General features: G+C 38.2%; 1 protein-coding gene across 1 annotated transcript in view; it reads left to right on the forward strand.

Annotated features, from left to right (window-relative positions):
* px (MAP7 domain-containing protein plexus) overlaps positions 1–22,500 on the forward strand; it is a 121,408-nt gene that overhangs the window by 46,017 nt on the left and 52,891 nt on the right. Inside the window, exons 4-7 of the mRNA XM_090116502.1 lie at positions 5,063–5,220; positions 10,775–10,926; positions 13,198–13,369; positions 15,821–15,958. Coding sequence (XP_089972628.1) covers positions 5,063–5,220; positions 10,775–10,926; positions 13,198–13,369; positions 15,821–15,958 — 620 coding nt within the window. The remainder of the gene's footprint in view (positions 1–5,062; positions 5,221–10,774; positions 10,927–13,197; positions 13,370–15,820; positions 15,959–22,500) is intronic.

A 22,500-nucleotide genomic window follows, 5' to 3' on the forward strand; every position in this document is an offset into this window, starting at 1 on the left:
GTAAGACAAAGGACATTTACGAGTAAAACAGACGTGAAATAAATCTGCCCCGTAAGGGAACACGGATATTTACTGAATGTCTGAACTCTGTAGCTATTAAATTTAATATAGTCAGTCATATCCAATTGATTTGCTCAATAATTTCTGAATAGTTTGACGAGATTATAAGAAAGTTTTGCAAGTAAAAAATAAATGTAAATTTTTAATTTCTACACTGATTGAAAATGTTAAAGAGAGCTCTCCAAAATGTTAGTGAACTTAGCAGATCATTTTTAGCAGATCAAAAATAATTTGGAAAATCCAAAAGTGCACGCCTCATAATTTTTTTTTAATAAATATTTATTAATTATTATTTTTGTTTATTTAATAACAATTAAACCACATCGAATCAGACCCTGAAAAATGAAAGGGTTCTATTCCTGAGCATACTCAAGCGTAAGAGAAAAAAAAAGACTCGATTAGTAAAGTATTTCGGTCGCTATCGTGTTAACAAGAAAAAGGATCCGCACATACAGACACACGGACGTCCAAGACAGAACTTTTTTAAACTGTTTTTTAACTAGTTTAAATAACAAAAATGACATCAAAAATATCATGAACGTTAAAAATAGTGTTTTTTCTTAATATGTGTGTGTATGTATTATCTTACAAGTGCAATGTATGATACATAAAGACATTTTAAGTTTGAAAAATCAGATGTTTTGCGCGAAGTGACAGTAGTACCCACCTCAACGCTTCGCTTATGAGGCGTGCAAAAAATGTGAGTTCTTATCGCGTGCAGTTGAGTTCTACAGTTCCTGATACTTTTTAGAAATAGTTCTGGCGTTTTTACCTTAAAAAACGAAATTAAAAAAAATGATCTGCCAACTTCCCGTAGCAGATCATTTTTAGCAGATCAAAAAAAAATGTGAGTTCTTATCGCGTGCAGTTGAGTTCTACAGTTCCTGATACTTTTTAGAAATAGTTCTGGCGTTTTTACCTTAACAAACGACATTTGAAAAAACCCGACCTGGACCCGGCTTAACGTGATGCTAAGACGTAATGCTACGACGTGATGCTACGACGTGATGCTACGGCGTGATGCTACGCTGTGATGCTACGGCGTGATGCTACGGCGGCATGTGTTACGGCGTGATGCTACGGCGTGATGCTACGGCGTGATGCTACGGTGTGATGCTACGGTGTGATGCTACGGCATGTGTTACAGCGTGATGCTACGGCGTGATGCTACGGCGTGATGCTACGGCGTGATGCTACGGTGTGATGCTACGGCGTGCTACGGCGTGATGCTACGGCATGATGCTACGGCATGATGCTACGGCGTAATGCACGGCATGATGCTACGACATGATGCTACGGCATGATGCTACGGCATGATGCTACGGCATGATGCTACGGCATGATGCTACGGCATGAAGCTACGGCATGAAGCTACGGCATGATGCTACGGCATGATACTACGGCGTGATGCTACGGCATGGTGCTACGGCGTGATGAAATATGACATAAATAAATTTTCTAGTGTTTCATTTTACGCGAGTATTTCTAAAAAGTATCAGGAACTGTAGAACTCAACTGCACGCGATAAGAACTCACATTTTTTTTGATCTGCTAAAAATGATCTGCTACGGGAAGTTGGCAGATTATTTTTTCAAATGTCGTTTTTTAAGGTAAAAACGCCAGAACTATTTCTAAAAAGTATCAGGAACTGTAGAACTCAACTGCACGCGATAAGAACTCACTTTTTTGATCTGCTAAAAATGATCTGCTAAGTTCACTAACATCTCTCCAAAGAAGTCTATTTGAATGAAAGTTTAAGCTTCAAATATTAAAAATTATCATTTACTAAATATGTATGCTTTTCATTCTCCTCTGTAGAGAAATAATGCTATGAAATCTTTACTAAATGCAAAAACGTCAACCAACATTAATTGAAGATTTCATGTAGTTAGTTACATACTAGTTAGGTATATAGCACGCCGACATTACAATGTTTGTAAACACAGTGCTATCAATGCGAAACAGTTGAAAGAAATCCACGGATTTCAGTGTAAACTGACGTTTGTGTTATTACATGATTAGAGTACCGTGGGCGATACATGTAAACCTTAAATAAACCTTTTAAAATATTTGAATAAAAAAAAATGATAAGAATTGAAATTTTTGGGATTGATTTTCGTTTATAGAAAAAAGGCGAACATTTTTTTACTCTTACATAGGTACATACCACCAGGTACAGACCATAAGGTCTTGATGAAAAGTTTCATTTCATCAATTTAGAAGGGAATATGAAAGGAAACGTCTTACCAAAGAATTTAGAAATTTGCGGAAAATTCTACGGAACGTTTCATACTATGACTCGGCACACGCTTAGCCGCTTTTTATTTAAACAAACAAACGTTTGTTATGAGCGAGGCGGGCGATGTGATGTTCCGTTTACACAATACAAGCTTTCACCCGCGGCGAGACGTGTTTAATCCTTTCTTTTATTCTTTCAAATAATGTTGATATCATAGGAAGCCATAACTTATAAGCGAGTTAGAAATTACGAAAGATACAATCGGGAAAGCTAGCTGATAAGGGCTACATCATTCTCTCTTCTTTCTACTAGTTGCTTGCCCTGAGAGACCTAGGGAAAGTCCATATGTTGGAGTTAAATTGTAATTTTAATTCAAATGTCGTATATTTTGACCCGGCGAACTTATCGCCTCATGAATTTTGTACATAAATTTTTAGCTATTAAGAAAATAAATGAAATGGCATAAACAACTGTATATCCGCTTATTATTTATAGCCTGCGTAACTCGGCGTTGTTTGAAATAAATGTAATAGCAGTCACAGTGAAATACTAGAGTAAAAAAATAAAGAAACAAAAACACAGCGTTATTCGATTTCAGTAGGTACGATAAAAAATATTATATTCCGGGAATAAGTTATATGATACTGTATATTATATAGTATATTTTCTTTGATGTTTTTTGCAATACATTGAAAACTAAACCGTATTAAACGCTCGTTTATTGTATGCTATTCATAATTTTCATGGGAAAATTATTATTGCTGTGTTAGCTTGCTTGGTATAAAACGTAACATACATAGATATCGAATGGCATGTAATATTGTAATAACGTCAATTGTTATTGTTTTGTTAAATATCGCATTTGAATTATTTACATAATTATTTTCATATATATACGATTTATTTAAATATACATAAATGGAAAAGTATGATTTGTAAGGTTATGTGTCGATGAAGCGTGAAATTTTTTAATATTTTTTTCCAACCTATGACAAATGGAAGCATATTATGTTTGAGATATTTTTTAATACTTAAATTATGTAAGAATTTCAATAAGATTAGATATTATTTACTACATAATGTAGTGGGTTAAGTCCTCAATGAAGGTACGTCTAGATATCATTGTTTTCACTTTCGGAATCTATCGAGTGCCCGAGTGGCAATTTATTTTAAAATATAGCAATATAGAAAAACTTGCAATTTTCACGCAGTCTGCCTTTCTTATTGAATAAACAGTAAACACATTCGTTTAATTCATTACTCCGTATGTACACAAACAATTTGGCAGATATCGTAAGTGGGCAGCGATGGCGCGGCGTTAGTCACAGCTGTGTACCGGTTCGAACCGGTTCGCGCATAGATTCTAGACTAAATGTTTATGCTAATTTAATGATTGTATTTATTGTTGATAGCGAATTATGTGTGCTTGGTATTGACGAGGGACGTGTTTTTGTGCCCTCATTGATCTGGTTTGTGCAGTGGTTGATGTTTAGGCATATTGAGTTAGAGGGTTCAGGTTTAGAGCCAGATAGCAGAATGAATAAAAAAAAACTCTAGCGTGATGATACGGTGAACAGTCATGTTATTTATTTGCGTATCAAATTTAGTTAGAGCATTAATATAAATTTAACAATACAGAATATCTGATTGACAGAAGCAATTGGATAAGTAATCCTTAATCGCCCATTTATAAATTAAATCTTTAAAGGTATTAGTCAACACGCTACAGCTTACAATATGAAAAATCAAACTAGTTCTCTTACCCATCTCCAACATACTTCCACAACATACTTCCAGCTAAACATGCCTGCATACATTACCAAACACAAACTTAGACTGCCGTAACTGTGCGTGTGTGCGTCTCGCCGCGTCTGTGTGCGCGCTATCAGCTGTTCACTTTCACCCATCCGCCGCGCGGCCGTGACCCGCGACGCTTCGCCTTTGTTAACGCGATAATTATGTGTAATGACCTATTTATTTGGATGTTTGATCGTTTGAACGGATGTTTGGTGTTGTGTGATAGAGATTTGAGTTTTCTTTGACGCCTTCGTCAATAGTATGTCGCCTTTTTACTGAGAGAAGCTTGAATTGGTGCATGAGCAACTATTCCGACTTATTTGTACCTATAAGATCCTCATGAAATGGTCTTATTGATGTTATAAGTGCATGTTGCCAGGGGCACCTCGGTGCCATATTGTTTGAGACATTTTTTTAACAATTGCAATGAATTGTAAAAAATAAAAATAAACAAGTCATTAAAAATTATATTAATGCAGTTGCAAAGAAATGTTATTTTTCAATCATAATTTTTTATTGTAATACAAATAAGTATGCATATTGTAGTAGAATGTTCGGGAGAGGGAGAGAGAGTGTGTTTGTGTCTGTGTCTGTTTGTTTTATATGCCATAAGAATATATTTACTTTAAAAAATGCACCATGTATAACACCAGTCCGCGTGTGCAGGCGCGAAAATCATAAAAATATATACATACTTTTTATAATTTAAAAAAGGCACCATTGACTGACCGATTGGCTTGGTTGGTAGTGACCCTGCCTTCTGCAGATTGCATTTACAACATAGATGTTTGGCTCTGTAGCTGGGTGTTATAAGTATTTATTTAAAATTATATACGCATGTTTATCAGCCATCTGGTTTCCATAACACAAGCGAAAGCTTAGTATGGGATCAGATGGTGCCGTGTGTGAAAATTGTTCCGAAATATTTATTTTATTTTATTTACATCCGTCCGGGCATGTTTCCAGGCGCGGACATGTCGTTCCAGGGCGAGTACGCGGCGCAGGTGCTGGGGCTGGGCGCGGAGGGCGCGTCGCGGGAGGAGCCGCCGCCACCGGCACGCGCGCCCGACCTTCCCCGTCCCCAGTCGCCGAAGAAGGACGCCAAGTATCCGGGGAATGTCCGGGTGAGTACTTGGTCACAGTAGGTATACACACAGTATAGGAACAGTAGCGAAATTGTCTATAAAATGTTCGAAATGGGTCAATCAAATAAAATTGAAATGGGCACAGTCACAGTAGGTAGTAGGTACACACACAGTATACGAACAGTAGCGAAATTGCCTATAAAAATGTTCCAAACGGCTCTAATAATAACAGACCACAGTACACAGTATACGAACAGTAGCGAAATTGTCTATAAAACGTTCGAAATGGGTCACTCAAATAAAATTTAAATGGGCACAGTCACAGTAGGTATACACAGTATACGAACAGTAGCGAAATTGTCTACACAAAGATTCGAAACAGGTCATATAATAACAGACCACAGTACACAGTATACGAACAGTAGCGAAATTGCCTACAGAAAGTTCGAAACGGCTAGGCTCACTCAAGTAAAATTTAAATGGGCGTAACTGGAAGACATTAATTTCAGTCTGTACCATTTGAAAATTTGTTTAACTTTGACAAACTGAAGGTGGCTTAGGTTATGCAAGTCTTTGCATTTTTTAAGTGAAACTTATGTTAAGCTTTTAATTCCAAAGAAGCGCCATGGAAATACCGTCACGTTATGGAGTAAGGCTCGGTGATTGGCAAACACGCACTTTTTATTACACGCTTTATATTAGCTTCACCTGTATGTTTGTAACCGATTTCTTTGGGCGCGATTTTGACCCACTTTAAACGGCCAGATTTCGTTCAAACTTTGGTAGATTTATTGAGGACCGATGACAATACACTAATTTGATAAAATTTTCTATTTTTGAAGTGAAACTTCTTTATCGGGGGTGGACAAAAATTTTGTGAGACATTTTTTGCGTTACGCCGCGCGCGTTACATTTTTTGCGTTACGCCGCGCGCGTTACATTTTTGCGTTACGCCGTACTCGTGACATTTTTTTTCTTATAATTTTTTATATATTCATTTTTGAAGTGAAACTTCTTTATCGGGGGTGGACAAAAATTTTGTGAGACATTTTTTGCGTTACGCCGCGCGCGTTACATTCTTTGCGTTACGCCGCGCGCGTTACATTTTTGCGTTACGCCGTACTCGTGACATTTTTTTTCTTATCATTTTTTATATATTCATTTTTTATATTATTTTTCTAAAATTGTATTTAAAGTTAACCTCAGTTTTTGATTGAATTTTTTAAAACACCAACACGTGGGCGTGATCATGTTATTTATTTTTCAAGTTATTTAAGCTTAACCTCTGTCTTAAAATGTATATATTATGTACTATGTGCGTCATTAATTTCTGACTGTTTCGAGATTTGGTGCAAAATAAAACTTAACAGTGTACTTAAACGTTTTAATATAAAATATTTTTTATTTTACAACCTTTACAACTTGATCATTAGGAATTTATTAGCTCTATTGTTCGAACAAAAATAAGTTCTCTCTCTGAAGTGGGAGTCGAGCATGCTTCGGCACGAATTGGGCCAGCTCGCACCGGGGAAGGTACCACACTCCCACAGAAAACCGGCGTGAAATAGCAGCATGCAAATGCTGCTGTGTTTCGTACGGTGAGTGGGAGGTCCGGAGGCCCATCCTATTCCCTTCCTATACCTATCCTTTCCTTTATTCCCATCATAAATCCTATCCCTACCTCTTTTTAATGAACAACATGGCAGCGGAATTAAATTACTTTTTACCCCAGGAGGGTACCAACCTTCACAGTGTTGGAGAATCCCTTCCTGAGCATTCATGCTCGGGCTGCCCTACGTACTCTGGGGAGGGCAAAATCCCGCTCAAGAATACCACCAAGCGCAAACGAGCACATAAGTCTGTGCCACCTTCATTGTCCGTAGACTTCTGCAATGTGAGAGGCCTGCATTCTAACCTGAATCCCGTCCATCACCACCTAGAGACAGAAAAGCCGGCATTGTTGTTTCTTACAGAGACACAAATTCGTTCACCTCCCGACACAACATATCTCTGTTACCCAGGATACAAACTGGAGCACACTTTCATCCCACGAGCTGGTGTGTGTGTGTTTGTGAGGGAGGATATTTGCTATCGTCGTCTTGTCGGTCTTGAGGGCACTGACCTATCAATTATTTGGCTCCGTGCGGACTGTGGTGACCATCCCCGCATCTACGCATGTTTGTATCGGTCACATAGTGGTGATGCAGAAACCGACCGTCTCATCGAGCACATCCAAACAACGGCTGATGCAGTACATGAACAGATCCCCTCCGCAGAAATAATTATCTTAGGCGATTTTAATGCCCATCATACCCAATGGTTGGGTTCACGTACCACTGATCATGCGGGGAGATCTGTACACAACTTCGCGATGGCTTACGGACTTACGCAACTGGTCTCCTCAATAACGAGACTACCCGACATTGCTGACCACACACCCTCTATACTAGACCTTCTGCTGACCTCCCATCCGGCTAATTATCAGGTAAAAGTCGAAGCCCCTCTTGGGACTTCAGATCACTGTTTAATTCGGAGTACAGTGCCAATCTTGCGTTCATCACGGCCCCGTTCACTTGGGAGTCGCCGCGTTTGGCACTATAGGTCAGCAGATTGGGATGGGATGCGGGAATTTTTTGCATCCTACCCTTGGAAGCAAGTCTGCCTTGCACCTGATCCAAGTGACTATGCTGACTCAGTTGCGGATGTGGTGCTGCAGGGAATGGAACTTTTCATTCCAAACTCTGTAGTACCCGTCGGCGGTAAGTCCCAGCCCTGGTATGGTCGTCCTTGCAAAATGGCTGCTCGCCTGAAGCAAGAGTGTTTCCATGCCTGGGCAGAAGCAATGTCTAATAAGGATCCAAATGCTAGTGCTCTCAAAAAACGGTACAACTCTGCTGCCAGGGCCTACAAGAGGAAAATATCCACAGCAAAGTCGGAGTTTATTGGCAGCATAGGCGAGAAACTTTTACGCTACCCTTCTGGGAGCCGTGCTTTTTGGTCACTCGCCAAAGCTGTCCAAGGAAACTTCTGCAAGCCCTCGCTTCCACCCTTGCGCCGGGAAGATGATACTTTAGCCCGCTCCTCCAAAGAGAAAGCCGATCTTCTGGGTGCTCTCTTTGCATCCAACTCAACATTAGATGACAGAGGAAATGTACCGCCTACTATCATGCGGTGCAAGAGCTCCATGCCGAATGTGCATTTCAGACAGAATGCTGTGCGAAAAGCTCTCTTCTCTCTTGATACACATAAGTCGAGTGGGCCCGACGGTATCCCCGCCATTGTGTTGAAAAGATGTGCTCCCGAACTGGCACCGGTTCTTACAGAGCTGTTTCGGTACTCTTATAACACCGGCATTGTACCTGCCTCATGGAGAACTGCCTCAGTGCACCCGATCCCTAAAAAAGGCGATCAATCGGATCCAACCAACTACAGACCAATTGCTATTACCTCCCTGCTCTCCAAAGTGATGGAAAACATCATTAACAGCCAGCTATTGGGTTATCTGGAGGAGAACCAGCTGATCAGTGACCAACAGTATGGTTTTCGTCATGGACGGTCGGCTGGTGATCTTCTAATCTTCTTAACTCACCGATGGGCAAGTGCTGTTGAGAGCAAGGGGGAAGCTTTAGCGGTTGGTCTGGACGTTGCAAAAGCCTTCGATCGGGTGTGGCATCAGGCGCTCCTCTCGAAAGTTACAGCCTATGGACTTCCAGAGAAATTATGCAAGTGGATTGCCAGTTTTCTCACAGCGCGCAGTATTCGAGTCTTGGTCGATGGATCAAGCTCTGACTTATTACCTGTGAACGCTGGCGTTCCCCAAGGCTGCGTACTCTCACCCACACTGTTCCTTCTGCATATCAATGACATGTTACAAATTAGTAACATTCATTGCTATGCAGATGACAGTACTGGTGATGCTATATATACCGGCCGCACTAATATTTCTCTGGAACACGTCCAAGAGTACCGTAACATACTTGTGTCCAAAATTGAGACTCTTCTTGGAGAAGTCTCAGAGTGGGGTCGACAAAATCTTGTCCGATTTAACCCTGACAAGACACAAGTATGTCTTTTTTCAGCTAAAAAAGCACCATTTATCACGGCGCCCCTATTTGAGAACACTCCCCTTAGTATCAAGTCTAGTATCGGAATTCTTGGTGTCAATATTTCTGATGACGTTCAGTTCCGCTATCACTTGGAAGGCAAAGCTACACTAGCTTCCAAAAAATTGGGTGTCCTAAATAGAGCGAAGCAGTATTTCAGGCCTGAACATCTATTACTACTGTACAAAGCACAAATACGGCCTCATATGGAATACTGCTCCCATCTCTGGGCCGGGGCACCACAATATCAGCTCCTGCCACTTGATAGCGTGCAACGAAGAGCCGTCAGAATTATTGGCAAACAAGCACTTACCGATCGACTTGATTCTCTGGATTTGCGACGAGACGTTGCATGTTTATGCGTCTTCTACCGTCTGTATAATGGGGAGTGCTCTGAGGAGTTGTTTGAGCTGATACCTGCCGCGGAATTCCACAACCGTACCGCACGGCATAAGACCAAGTTTCACGCTCACCATTTGGACCTCTGGCGCTCTAGTACGGTGCGATTTACCCGCCACTTCATTCCGCGCACAACCAAATTGTGGAACAGCCTGCCTTCGGTGATATTCCCGAACGCCTATGACATCGAGGCATTTAAAAAGAGAATATACCTCCACCTTAAAAAGTCGGCAACACATCCTCGGACACGTCTGTAGATGCCTATGGGCTGTGGAATTGCTTACCATCAGGCGATCCACATGCTCGTTTGCCTTCTTTCATATTAAAAAAAAAAAAAAAAAAAAAAAAAAAAGTTACCGACTTTAAGAACGTGCCGACAATGTAAGTACACTATTGTTTCTTAGAAAACATTTTAGGAGTATACGATAATAAATCTATGACTCACGTAAACACGTGTTTGCTTGATTGGTGTCAGGTGTTCAATTATAATTTTATGAATTCAAAATTTATAAGAATAAACCTCAAACTCTCTGTCCAATCAAAATCCGCCTAAGTCGAAATCCTTTATAAGCTGAAAACGGCAGTGGCCGGCGTAAATATTCAAATAGGTAGCGAGGAGCGAAGCGACGAGCATCTTAGGTTAACTTTTGAACTACCGCACGAGCTGAGCGAGCGAAGCGAGCGAGTTGCAGCAGCGGCCGGTGTAAATATTTAAATAGGTAGCGAGGAGCGAAGCGACGAGCATCTTAGGTTAACTTTTGAACTACCGTACGAGCCGAGCGAGCGAAGCGAGCGAGTTGCAGCAGCGGCCGGTGTAAATATTTAAGTAGGTAGCGACGAGCGTGTGACTAACGTATTTCTTTAATATTGTATCTATATAGTAAATTATTTTTTGAAAAATAAGGACATAAAGAAGTTTCACTTCTTACGTGTGTACTCTAGTACACGCACACATTTTTTTTAGTTCGGTTTTCTATAAAAGCGTGTTTTTTAGTTTTTTTTAACTATTATTATTATTATTTATCTTTACTATGTGGCAGCGTATACATTATTATCCAAGTTACATGACATTTGTACACGCACACTTCCAGGCACGCTACACACCCGGGGTCGGTGGGGCCGGTACCACGGGCGAGGAGGAGGGCGGCGTGCTGGACCTGCGCGCGCGCGACCCGTCCGTCATATCGGTCGGCTCGCAGCACTCCGCCGCCAGCGAGCCCGCGGGATACCTGGACGCTGTCAGGTGAGACCCGACATATATCGGTCTAAGGAATATATGGACGATAAAAACCCATGGAGGGTTGTCGCAAACTCGCAACCACAGGACAGTTCTTTGGCATATTACGATAATATATTATGATGTTGCATATGTATTTTGTAAAATTAAATTGTAAAACTGACATATGATTAAAAGAGCAACTATGGAGTTTCTTGCCGGTTCTTCTCCGTGGATACTGCTTTCCGAATCGGTGGTAAATGTTAAAAATATGTAATGACGTTTCAAAAGTCTAAATTGAATAAATAAAATATGTTTGAGTTAGAGTTTTGAGTCTATAGATAAGACTAATTAAGCTATTGCTTAGCTTTTATCTCAAGACTTTGAGCGCGGCGACCGAATGTAAAAATTCCGTAACGAAAAAACCTAACATCCCCCACTCCAACCGGCCGCGGCACAGCGATGGCTTTGCCGCGGCAGGCCTCGACCTCGAGTGCCAGTTGATTGATTGATTGATTGATTGATGGATTGATGGATGGATGGATTGATTGATTGATTGATGGATTGATTGATGGATTGATGGATGGATTGATTGATTGATTGATTGATGGATTGATTGATTGATTGATCAGATCGATTGATCAGATCGATTATTGATTGATCGATTATTGATTGATCGATTATTGATTGATCGATTATTGATTGATCGATTATTGATTGATCGATTATTGATTGATCGATTATTGATCAGATCGATTATTGATTGATCGATTATTGATTGATCGATTATTGATTGATCGATTATTGATTGATCGATTATTGATCAGATCGATTATTGATTGATCGATTATTGATTGATCGATTATTGATTGATCGATTATTGATCAGATCGATTATTGATTGATCGATTATTGATTGATCGATTATTGATTGATCGATTATTGATTGATCGATTATTGATTGATCGATTATTGATCAGATCGATTATTGATTGATCGATTATTGATTGATCGATTATTGATTGATCGATTATTGATTGATCGATTATTGATTGATCGATTATTGATTGATCGATTATTGATTGATCGATTATTGATTGATCGATTATTGATTGATCGATTATTGATTGATCGATTATTGATTGATCGATTATTGATTGATCGATTATTGATAAATCGATTATTGATTGATCGATTATTGATTGATCGATTATTGATTGATCGATTACTGATTGATCGATTATTGATTGATCGATTATTGATTGATCGATTATTGATCAGATCGATTATTGATTGATCGATTATTGATCAGATCGATTATTGATTGATCGATTATTGATTGATCGATTATTGATCAGATCGATTATTGATTGATCGATTATCGATTGATCGATTATTGATTGATCGATTATTGATTGATCGATTATTGATTGATCGATTATTGATCAGATCGATTATTGATTGATCGATTATTGATTGATCGATTATTGATTGATCGATTATTGATTGATCGATTATTGATTGATCGATTATTGATCAGATCGATTATTGATCAGATCGATTATTCATTGATCGATTATTCATTGATCGATTATTGATTGATCGATTATTGATTGATCGATTATTGATTGATCGATTATTGATTGATCGATTATTGATTGATCGATTATTGATTGATCGATTATTGATTGATCGATTATTGATTGATCGATTATTGATTGATCGATTATTGATTGATCGATTATTGATCAGATCGATTATTGATTGATCGATTATTGATTGATCGATTATTGATCAGATCGATTATTGATTGATCGATTATTGATTGATCGATTATTGATTGATCGATTATTGATTGATCGATTATTGATTGGTCGATTATTGATTGGTCGATTATTGATTGATCGATTATTGATTGATCGATTATTGATTGATCAGATTGATTGATTGATTGATTTTATATAAGGATATTAACCGACGCCCTTAGTCAATAAGCTTAATAACCGTCAATAAGGATATTGACTGGTTCAGGGTTTTAACTGTAACATATACACGGTACACATGCCAAAGTATATAGAAATTTTTGCAATTTTTGTCTGTCTATCTGTTTGTCTGGCCAATCTCTGGATCGGCTGGACTTTCTGACCTTTAACCTGACTCGAACCCGCATCCTTTCGCGCCATTCCGGGGCGGATGCGTGACCAATTCAGCCACTCGTGACCCGCCAGAGCGATCGAATTTATTCTATTCTTTCAGTTTTATGTGTTAATTTTTAAACCAAAAACTCGTCACGTTCCAGATCGACAGTGTCCGTGTACTCGGGCAACTCGAACTCGAGCTCGGACCGCGACATCCTGGACCTGTCGATGCCGGACAAGAACTGCATGACGGAGGTGTGCTACGTGTGCGGCGACGAGCTGCGGCGCGGCGCGCTCGTCAACCTGCACACCAAGGAGCCCAAGGACAAGTGTGTGAGTGCGCTCTACTTGGCTCTTTGTCGCTCTACATGACTGCATCGCTCTATACACGGCTCTACTCGACTGTATACATGGTTCTACGCGACTGTATACACGGTTCTACACGACTGTATACACGGTTCTACACGACTGTATACACGGTTCTACAGAACTGTATACACGGTTCTACGCGACTGTATACACGGTTCTACACGACTGTATACACGGTTCTACAGAACTGTATACACGGTTCTACGCGACTGTATACACGGTTCTACACGACTGTATACACGGTTCTACAGAACTGTATACACGGTTCTACACGACTGTATACACGGTTCGACACGACTGTATACACGGTTCTACACGATATATTTCGCTCTGTATGCGGCTCAATTATACCTCTCTACAGCAGCTGAATGCGGCAATATATCGCTCTATGTGCGGCTCTACAGTCTATACGGCTGTTTACCGCTGTACCGCGGCTTCACAACGCACTATTCGCGGCTGTATACAGATGTACATGACTATGCTGCTTTAAATGCGGCTCTACAGGGCTGTGTACCACTCTAGTGTCTCTACACCGCTCTATGCATCGCGATTTACCGCTCTAATAGCTCTACATGACTCTATACGACTGTACACCACTCTGTACATGGCACTACGCAACTGTGTATCGCTCTACGTCGCTTTTAATCATTATACATCGATCTGCACCGCGTTACACCATTCTGCATGTGTGTACACCGCTCTATACACGGCGCTGAACAACAATAAACAGAATAAAAATACAGTATAGAAACTACATAAAAAATTCGAAACAGCTGAGTATTGTCCGCAATAAGAAATAGGCAATTGGACTAACATTTCAGTTTTGTAAATTTCAGACAAGCTTGATATATCTATTTTAGATACAGTAGAGGGGTTCATAATTTCTTGTATCTTTCTATTGTTATTCTCTTCGTGTTGTTAAAACCGTGGAAATGGCTTTTATTATTATCAAATACCACGATGTGTTTATTTGCTCGATTTTATTTACAGGAGTAATAAATTGAACCATTTGCTTTGATCATCTTGAAATTTCGTTGACAAATTGAAGTAATGACGAAAATCGGACAATGATTTATTAAATTAGAATTGTGACACACCTTTTGTAGCTTAGGCGTGATGTGCGGTTAAAATACAGACAGATAAACATAAGATGTTTTCATAATATGTATTTTAAACGTGTAGAATGTGATAATTAGCGTACAATAAATTTGTTGGTGACGTACAATAAACAATTAGATTTCCAATCACGCTTAAAAAGTGTCCGTAACAACACTCTGCCAATGTGTGTATTTGGCAGAGTTTTCTAATGAGCTATACAAAACAACTTTGAACATTATTGCTGCGAAATAAGCTGTTAATTTCAGTGAATTTTTAAAGCTTTTGGTATGGCTTTCGCTATATGTTATCTACTCCACTCTACAGCAATCTACAACATTTTTCATACTTGTTTATGCATTTCATACACTGATTTACTGTACTAAATATATATCTACAGCGCTTACGATAAATACTACATTTAAAAATGATGATGAAACTTCTATTTTTAACTTTTTTTTTATTTGTTCAATCCATAAAAAAATTGTTTATCTGTGTATGTATTTTTAAATGGTTTACATAACTGGGTGCACATAAAATGACCGCACCCCACAATAAAGTTGACAATGGCGCTAATTAAAAGTTAATTAGCGGGAGAAGTTAACAAGCGATAGCTCAACCGATACCGATACCGGGGTCGGGTCGGGTCGTGTCAACGCGTATCTACCGCGAAACGGATGTAACGCCGGCATTTTCCACGTTTCAAGGTGTTTTAGAACGTTGTGGGGGGAGGGATTATGTTATGATGTGTTTTAGGAAAAAATGTTTTGATCAGTGTATTGCACTGAGTGGCTGTGGCATATTTAATCATTTTTTTTTATGTATCCATAGTAAACATATTTCATTTCATTTTTAAGACGTTGATTATGTGATTGAGAAGTTTGTAGATATTATAGTTATAGCGCCATCAAGCGTTGAGTAGAGCGAAACTTCGTTATTATAAACTTTGATGGAAATAATGCTAGGTTGTTTACATTACAAGTAAAACATGACTGAGCTATAAATAACATGAAAAAATGTTTTTTCTCACACATTTTAAAATTCTATACATTATCAAATTTGAACTAATTGAGTGTTGTCATTTTCTCGATTTGAGCGAGATCCCTCGTCGGAACTCGTAACGTGCGACTATTCGCTCGTAACAATATCTGTTTCTCTTTGCAGAACGAGACGAATTATTGTAAAATTTGAGTTAAAACTTAAATTGAGTGTTCTGTCATTTGCCCGATTCGAACAAGGTTCCGGGTTGGAACGTGCGAGAGACGATGCGGGGCCCAAGTGACCGTCCAATTGTTACAATTTATATATATATTTTCGCAGAACAAGCAGCCGTACTTCCCGATATTCGGCGAGCAGCACCCGCGGCCGCCGCGCTCCCGGCCCAAGGACGCGGCGGGCACCGTGCGCGCCTGCGCCGCCTGCCACACGCACCTGCTGCAGCAGTGGCACGCGCACCAGGTACGGGGCACTACACACGACACGATCCATATCCCGTAATAACACAACATATCTTGCGGGACAACACAACAAAACACGACAGAAGACAGAACACAATCCATATCACGTAATAACACAACATATCTTGCGAGACAACACAACAAAACACGACAGAAGACAGAACACAATCCATATAACGCAACCAGACATCTGAGCACAACACAATTGTTGCAACAGCACAACACATCTGACGCGACAACACGACACATCTGACGCGTCAACACAATTCATCTGACGCGACAAGAACAACACAATTGTTGCAACAGCATAACACATCTGACTTTACAGCACAATACGATTATTGCAACAGCATAACACATTTGTCGTGACAGCACAATACAATTGTTGCAACAGCATAACTCGTCTGACGTGACAGCACAACGCATCTGACGAGACTACACACCGCATCTCGTGCGACGACACAAAAGCATATTTCCCCAGCTACAACATATTAGCATTATATGCAAATCTTGTACGACGCGCTATGATCAAAGTAAGTGCAATAATGAACGACTACATAGTCAACCGACTTACAAAAACACAAAAGGAGGTTGTAAGTATTTTCAAATACTTATTTTTAAATATAATTTTTATATATTACACGAGCTTGTGTAACAGATTTGGACCATTCGTCACTGACCCGCGTAACATTGACATATTATTGTAATGTTTGATAAATAAATTAGGTCGAAACTTACGCATGTTTGCGCCGTATTTGACACACCTTAATTTTTTATTAATAAAATGTACGATTTTTAACCGACTTCAAAAAAAAGGAGGAGGTTATCAATTCGGCCGGTATTTTTTTTGTTTTACTGATTTCGTTCACTGTTTCGTATTTAATTGATGTATTATTTATGAAAATTTTCCTGGCGTTTAGAATTTTTCCTGACGTATAGAAATTTTCCTGACGTATAGAAATTTTCCGGACGTATGGAAATTTTCCTGGCGTAGAGAAATTTTCCTGACGTATAGAAATTTTCCGGACGTATGGAAATTTTCCTGGCGTATAGAAATTTTCCGGACGTATGGAAATTTTCCGGGCGTATAGACATTTTCCTGACGTATAGAAATTTTCCGGACGTATGGAAATTTTCCTGGCGTATAGAAATTTTCCTGACGTATAGAAATTTTCCGGACGTTGGAAATTTTCCTGGCGTATAGAAATTTTCCTGACGTATAGAAATTTTCCTGACGTATAGAAATTTTCCGGACGTATGGAAATTTTCCTGGCGTATAGAAATTTTCCTGACGTATAGAAATTTTCCTGACGTGTAGAAATTTTCCGGGCGTATGGAAATTTTCCTGACGTATAGAAATTTTCCGGACGTATGGAAATTTTCCTGGCGTATGGATTTTTCCTGTCTCATCGACATTTTCCTGACGCATAGAAATTTTCCGGACTTATGGAAATTTTCCTGGCGTATAGAAATTTTCCTGACGTACAGAAATTTTCCGGATGTATGGAAATTTTCCTGGCGTATAGAAATTTTCCTGGCTTATGAACATTTTCCTAACTTATACAAATTTTCCTTATCTATATAAATTTTCCTTTCCGTCCTTTCTGCTGCTGCATCTGCATCTGCTTAGTATGAGTCGTTTCACCGCTGTCAAAAGTTACCCATGGCCATGTCACATTAAAACGAATAAACAGACTTTCGCATTTATAATATTACTAGAGGTCCGCCCCGGCTTCGCCCGTGGTACATATTTCGCAATAAAAGGTTGCCTATGTCCTTTCTCGGGTATCAAAATATCTCCATACCAAATTTCATGCAAATTGGTTCAGTAGTTTAGGCGAGTTACTTTCGCATTTATAATATTAGTATGGATTTACTGAAAAAATCAGTCGTATGATAATATTTTCTTCCAATCATCGTGATAATAATTCTGCGAATTCCAACAAAAGCTTTGCAAATAGTAAGCTAAATTCCAAGATTACGCGCGCATCGTGCCCGCTACGTTATGGGCGAGGCTTTTAGCTTATATATACTAATTTTTTTAATAATAGGAATATAAATAATGCTTAGGAAATAACACACCTCTCTGAATCTATATTCGGATAAAAACTAATGACGTATCAACGGAGTAGGCGGGGTAATATGTCAAAAAATTGTGTAATGTAAACGGCAACTGTTTATAAGCCGCGCTCTTTTACTCAGACGTATAATGGCTCGATTTGAGTAATTACCTGACCTTTGGTATTTGCAATTTTGTCACTACGTATCTAACTTTGCAAATATCTTTGTTTGGCTTGAAAGCTCTTTTTCGGTTGTTCGTTTGTAGCTCTTGATAAAAGACAGGACATTCCGAATATTTGAGTGAATATAGATTCGAATATTGGGAATGTCAGGTAGTCTTTTAGGACGAATTCCTGGTCATTGGAACCAATTTATAAACATTTGAAGTTTGTATAAGTGTAGAAAATTCTTGTTATTTCTGCATTCTTAGCATAGTTGTTTATTACACTAGAAATAAATGAAATATGTTTAATTTCCAAATGACTTAATGCAGGATATTGACCAAAAAAAAATTTAATTTCAAATTGGAAAAATGTATAGACTTCATTACGTTTATTTTAAAATTGAATGCAAGCACGCATTCGCGACAATCTCCCAACTGAGCGTTATATTTTAACTGAACAACAAGTTATAAATAAAACGCCACTAAAATTATTTATAAAATACAGTAACAAATGTAAAAGTGTCCACCCGGCTGATACGCGCGACCCCTGGGGGCGGGATCAATTGTTAGATAACCTATTGCCATATTTAATGCGTCATTTTGATAGCGAATTATTATAATGTTATTCATTCCTCTAGTTTGATATCGGAATAATCTCGCTAGAGGGAATTCTTACACCGATAGCATTTGCCAAGCTAATGTGATTGCGATAGCATGGCGTGTTTCAAGTATCAATAATTGGGATCTAGTAATCATATTCTAAATATATATAGAACTCAAAGGTGACTGATTGACTGACTGACATAGTATCAACGCACAGCCCAAACCATTGGACGGATCGGGCTAAAATTTGGCATGCAGGTAGATGTTAGGACGCAGGCATCCACTAAGAAAGGATTTTGATCAATTCTACCCCCAAGGGGATAAAATAGTGAATGAAAGTTTGTACCATGAAAATTGATCTTTTCCACGCAGGCAAAGCTGCGGGCAAAAACTAGTAGATAATATAATCTAATTCTGCTTTATTTTCAAAAGGTCGACTAACACGCGAGTAAAGATAAACAATGATAAACAATTGTTGATATGAAAATGGCATTTTTATGTAACAAATGACGGAAAATTTGCACATGGGACAAAATTAATTTTTCCCCTCATAAAATATTGATTTGATATACCTTCGTTGGAAATTGATAATCTTACCTATCTTATCTCTTTAATCGTAGAATATATTATCTTCTTTTAGACAGGAAAGAGACACCACCTTACTTTTATATGGTTTTCGATTCTAGATAACAGTTTATTGATTGTATTTTTACTAATCTATTCTCAGAATGTAGTAAAAGCTTATTTATAATTTTAAATTATTATATCATTTTTTCAATTTGGACGTTCAATTGCTATCTATTATTGCTTTCCTTGGATTATTTCTTTATTTTGGATTTTTGCGTCGCATTCGATCAACTTTCCCAACCTTTTAGCAACAATGTTTGCAGATGAATCACGTTTTCTTCTTATGTCACAGCAATGTCAGTAATTTGCGTCTCCACAATGCAGTATAGTATTTTCTAATCGTTTTACTATTTACTTATCTAATGTTGTTTAATCTGAGTCAATCTGAATGTATGTAATGTATTGGTTGTGCACGATGCATCTAATTCAACAACTAGTTTAAGAGATGACCATACTCTTTTGTTTATTTTGGCTTGTAAGTATTTACTAGAACTTGGCTGTTTTTATTTATTAACGTTCTGTGGTGTTCATAATTCAGATGCGATCAGGTTGAAGAACTAGTGTTACTGTAATGCTGTTATGACGTGGTTTGGTAGTGACATTTTTCCTGAATTTGATGTTCGTTTTTTGTCCTCAAACTAGTACGAACTTTTACCTTCGGGATCACTTAAATTTTCCCAATAAAAACATATCTATTTTTATTTAAATTGCAGGCACAATTACATGGTCAATTAACACGATCTTTTGACGTTTCCTCTTTATTGACTTATAGTTGTTAATCGACAGCAATAATCAGATGCACTAATATAGTGTGGAGATTAATAAAAAATATGAAAATCGATTATCGATTCATAATTAAATCAGTGCATTGCGTTATCAGCGGTGTTGACGGCTCAGTCGCGGCTCGACCGTCGGGCGGAGCGCACGCACGCGCCGCTCGTAAGCCGACGTTGTTGTTCAACGCGAGTGTTGTTTCGTGTTGTGTTGTGATTGTGTTGGTGTTGTGATCCTCTCAGTGGATATTGATGGGGATTGAGGTGGAGGTTAAGTGTGTTGCCATGTGCGGCAACGAGGACATGGCTAAAGTCAACGGGAAGGTACTGGTTATCGTACCTAGTGTTTTAATGGTAGAGGGTAGTGTAATGGAATTGCAGGAGTTGTGATGCGTGTGTGAGGGAAAGGGAATGGCTACTTAACGGCGGTTAAATGTAGGTTTCGTTAAAGTTAGATTCGTGTTCGAAATAAACGTCACTTAGTCAGAAATGTTTTAACGTGAACGGCATTAAAGTTCGTTTTTAAAACCATCTTTATAAAAATCATTTAGCTTTAAATATGATTTGGAAATTTAATAAAAGTTTAATAATGTTTATTTAGAATAAAATTAAAAAAATAGTAATATCTTATTCAATAAAGGTCTGTACTGACGTAAATTTTTGCGAAATAGTTATATATTTCATAACGATTTTTCCTCATTGAGTACATCGATTGTTAATAGTATGATTATAGCAACGACCATTCACGAATCATAGCGTGATAATGTGTCGCTTAAATAAAATTGAATCGTAACTAACTTAATAACATCGATAAACGAAAGAATATTCCACTATTTATCATTGTGTATTTATTTGTAGCGTAATTTATGTTATCACGGCAATTAAGTAGGTTAAGATGACAGTGATCTGTAACTATAAATTTAGCTTTATCTGGAAAGCCTGTCAAAATATTTGTTCGGTGCGCAGGCGCGTATGTGTTCAGGTGACGCTGCGTGCGGTGACGCACACTCGTCTGTAAGGGTTAGGGATGCCCGAAATATTATATTGTGCCGATTGCGTTTTTACGTTATTGTTACAACCGTAAATAGATTGAAATATAAATATTTGGCTCAATCATTCGTATGGATTTTTATTGATTTTTAACATTTACATGATCCACTGTATATTTGATTATTTTGAATAGTGTAGTGTTGCTAATGACGTAGTGTCGTCAATATTTAACGTCTACTACGTTTTAGCGTGATTCATGAGATATATGTTACACATCGATGATTTCAAATTTTGTACTGTCATTGTATTTCGTCTTTTTAAGTGGTTAAAATTGAGATAGTACACGTAGTAACAGATTAAAATTACTGTGGTTAATCTCATGTTCATTAATTCAAATCAAATGTTAATTAAAATTCAAAACACACGATAAGGAAAATGATAGCTTAATTTTGTCTTAATAAAATATAAAAAATTACTTACGCGTTATCAGACATCCCTACTAGTATTTGTTTAGGTGTTTGTACTATTTGATCAACGACGAGTGGTGGCATTGCAGGCGTTGTGTAAATCCTCTTTAATACTACTTCTTTTCCTTATCTTGACCGAGTTTTTTTTAAATATTTAAACCAGCTTTCTGATGTAGTAGTGGCAATTGACACTAACTAAAACAAGAGGACCTTGTACGGTACCCTGGGTGACACTGTAAGGTTATTGCTTGTTTCTATAATAATTCTGTCTTTTATAATAAACAACTCAAGTCACGATGTCTACTCGTGTAAAGCTTAATCTTTTATCGTTATAATTTCAAAATACACAAACGTATTATAAATAATTGTACAAAGTGATTTTCCGTTACCAGATCGATAGCAAGATTGAAAGATATGCGTGAAAAGATTATGATAGTAAAAATTGTAAAAAATTGGGTAATTCTATACACCACGTCACAGAGTACGTAGTGGCACGAGACTAGCCGATAGCTGCGCGTGACCCGCCCTTATCACAATTATATTTAAGCGAATATAACCTTTGTACCCTTACAATAAGACACACGGATTTGCGAAAATCTACAGGTCCCTGACACTGGGGTTATGTAAACTGTCATTACCTTGTATCGAAAATTTATCGATTGACGTTATTATATTGTGTGACAATGCACTGTGTTGTTGGAGAATTAAATATTTATCTAGCAGAGTTCGATTCTGCTATTATCTGCTGACCTGTTGTGTCATTTAGTTTTTAAGGTATTTTTGCATCACTACATAAAAGTTAAAACAAAGTCGCTTTCTCTGTCCCTATATTCTTGTATATAATTTTGATACGGTTTTT

The sequence above is a fragment of the Colias eurytheme genome, chromosome 25 (assembly GCF_061535395.1).
Source record: "Colias eurytheme isolate Ceu_HAF_F1 chromosome 25, ilColEury1 Martin Lab GWU primary, whole genome shotgun sequence".
Lineage (NCBI taxonomy): Eukaryota > Metazoa > Arthropoda > Insecta > Lepidoptera > Pieridae > Colias > Colias eurytheme.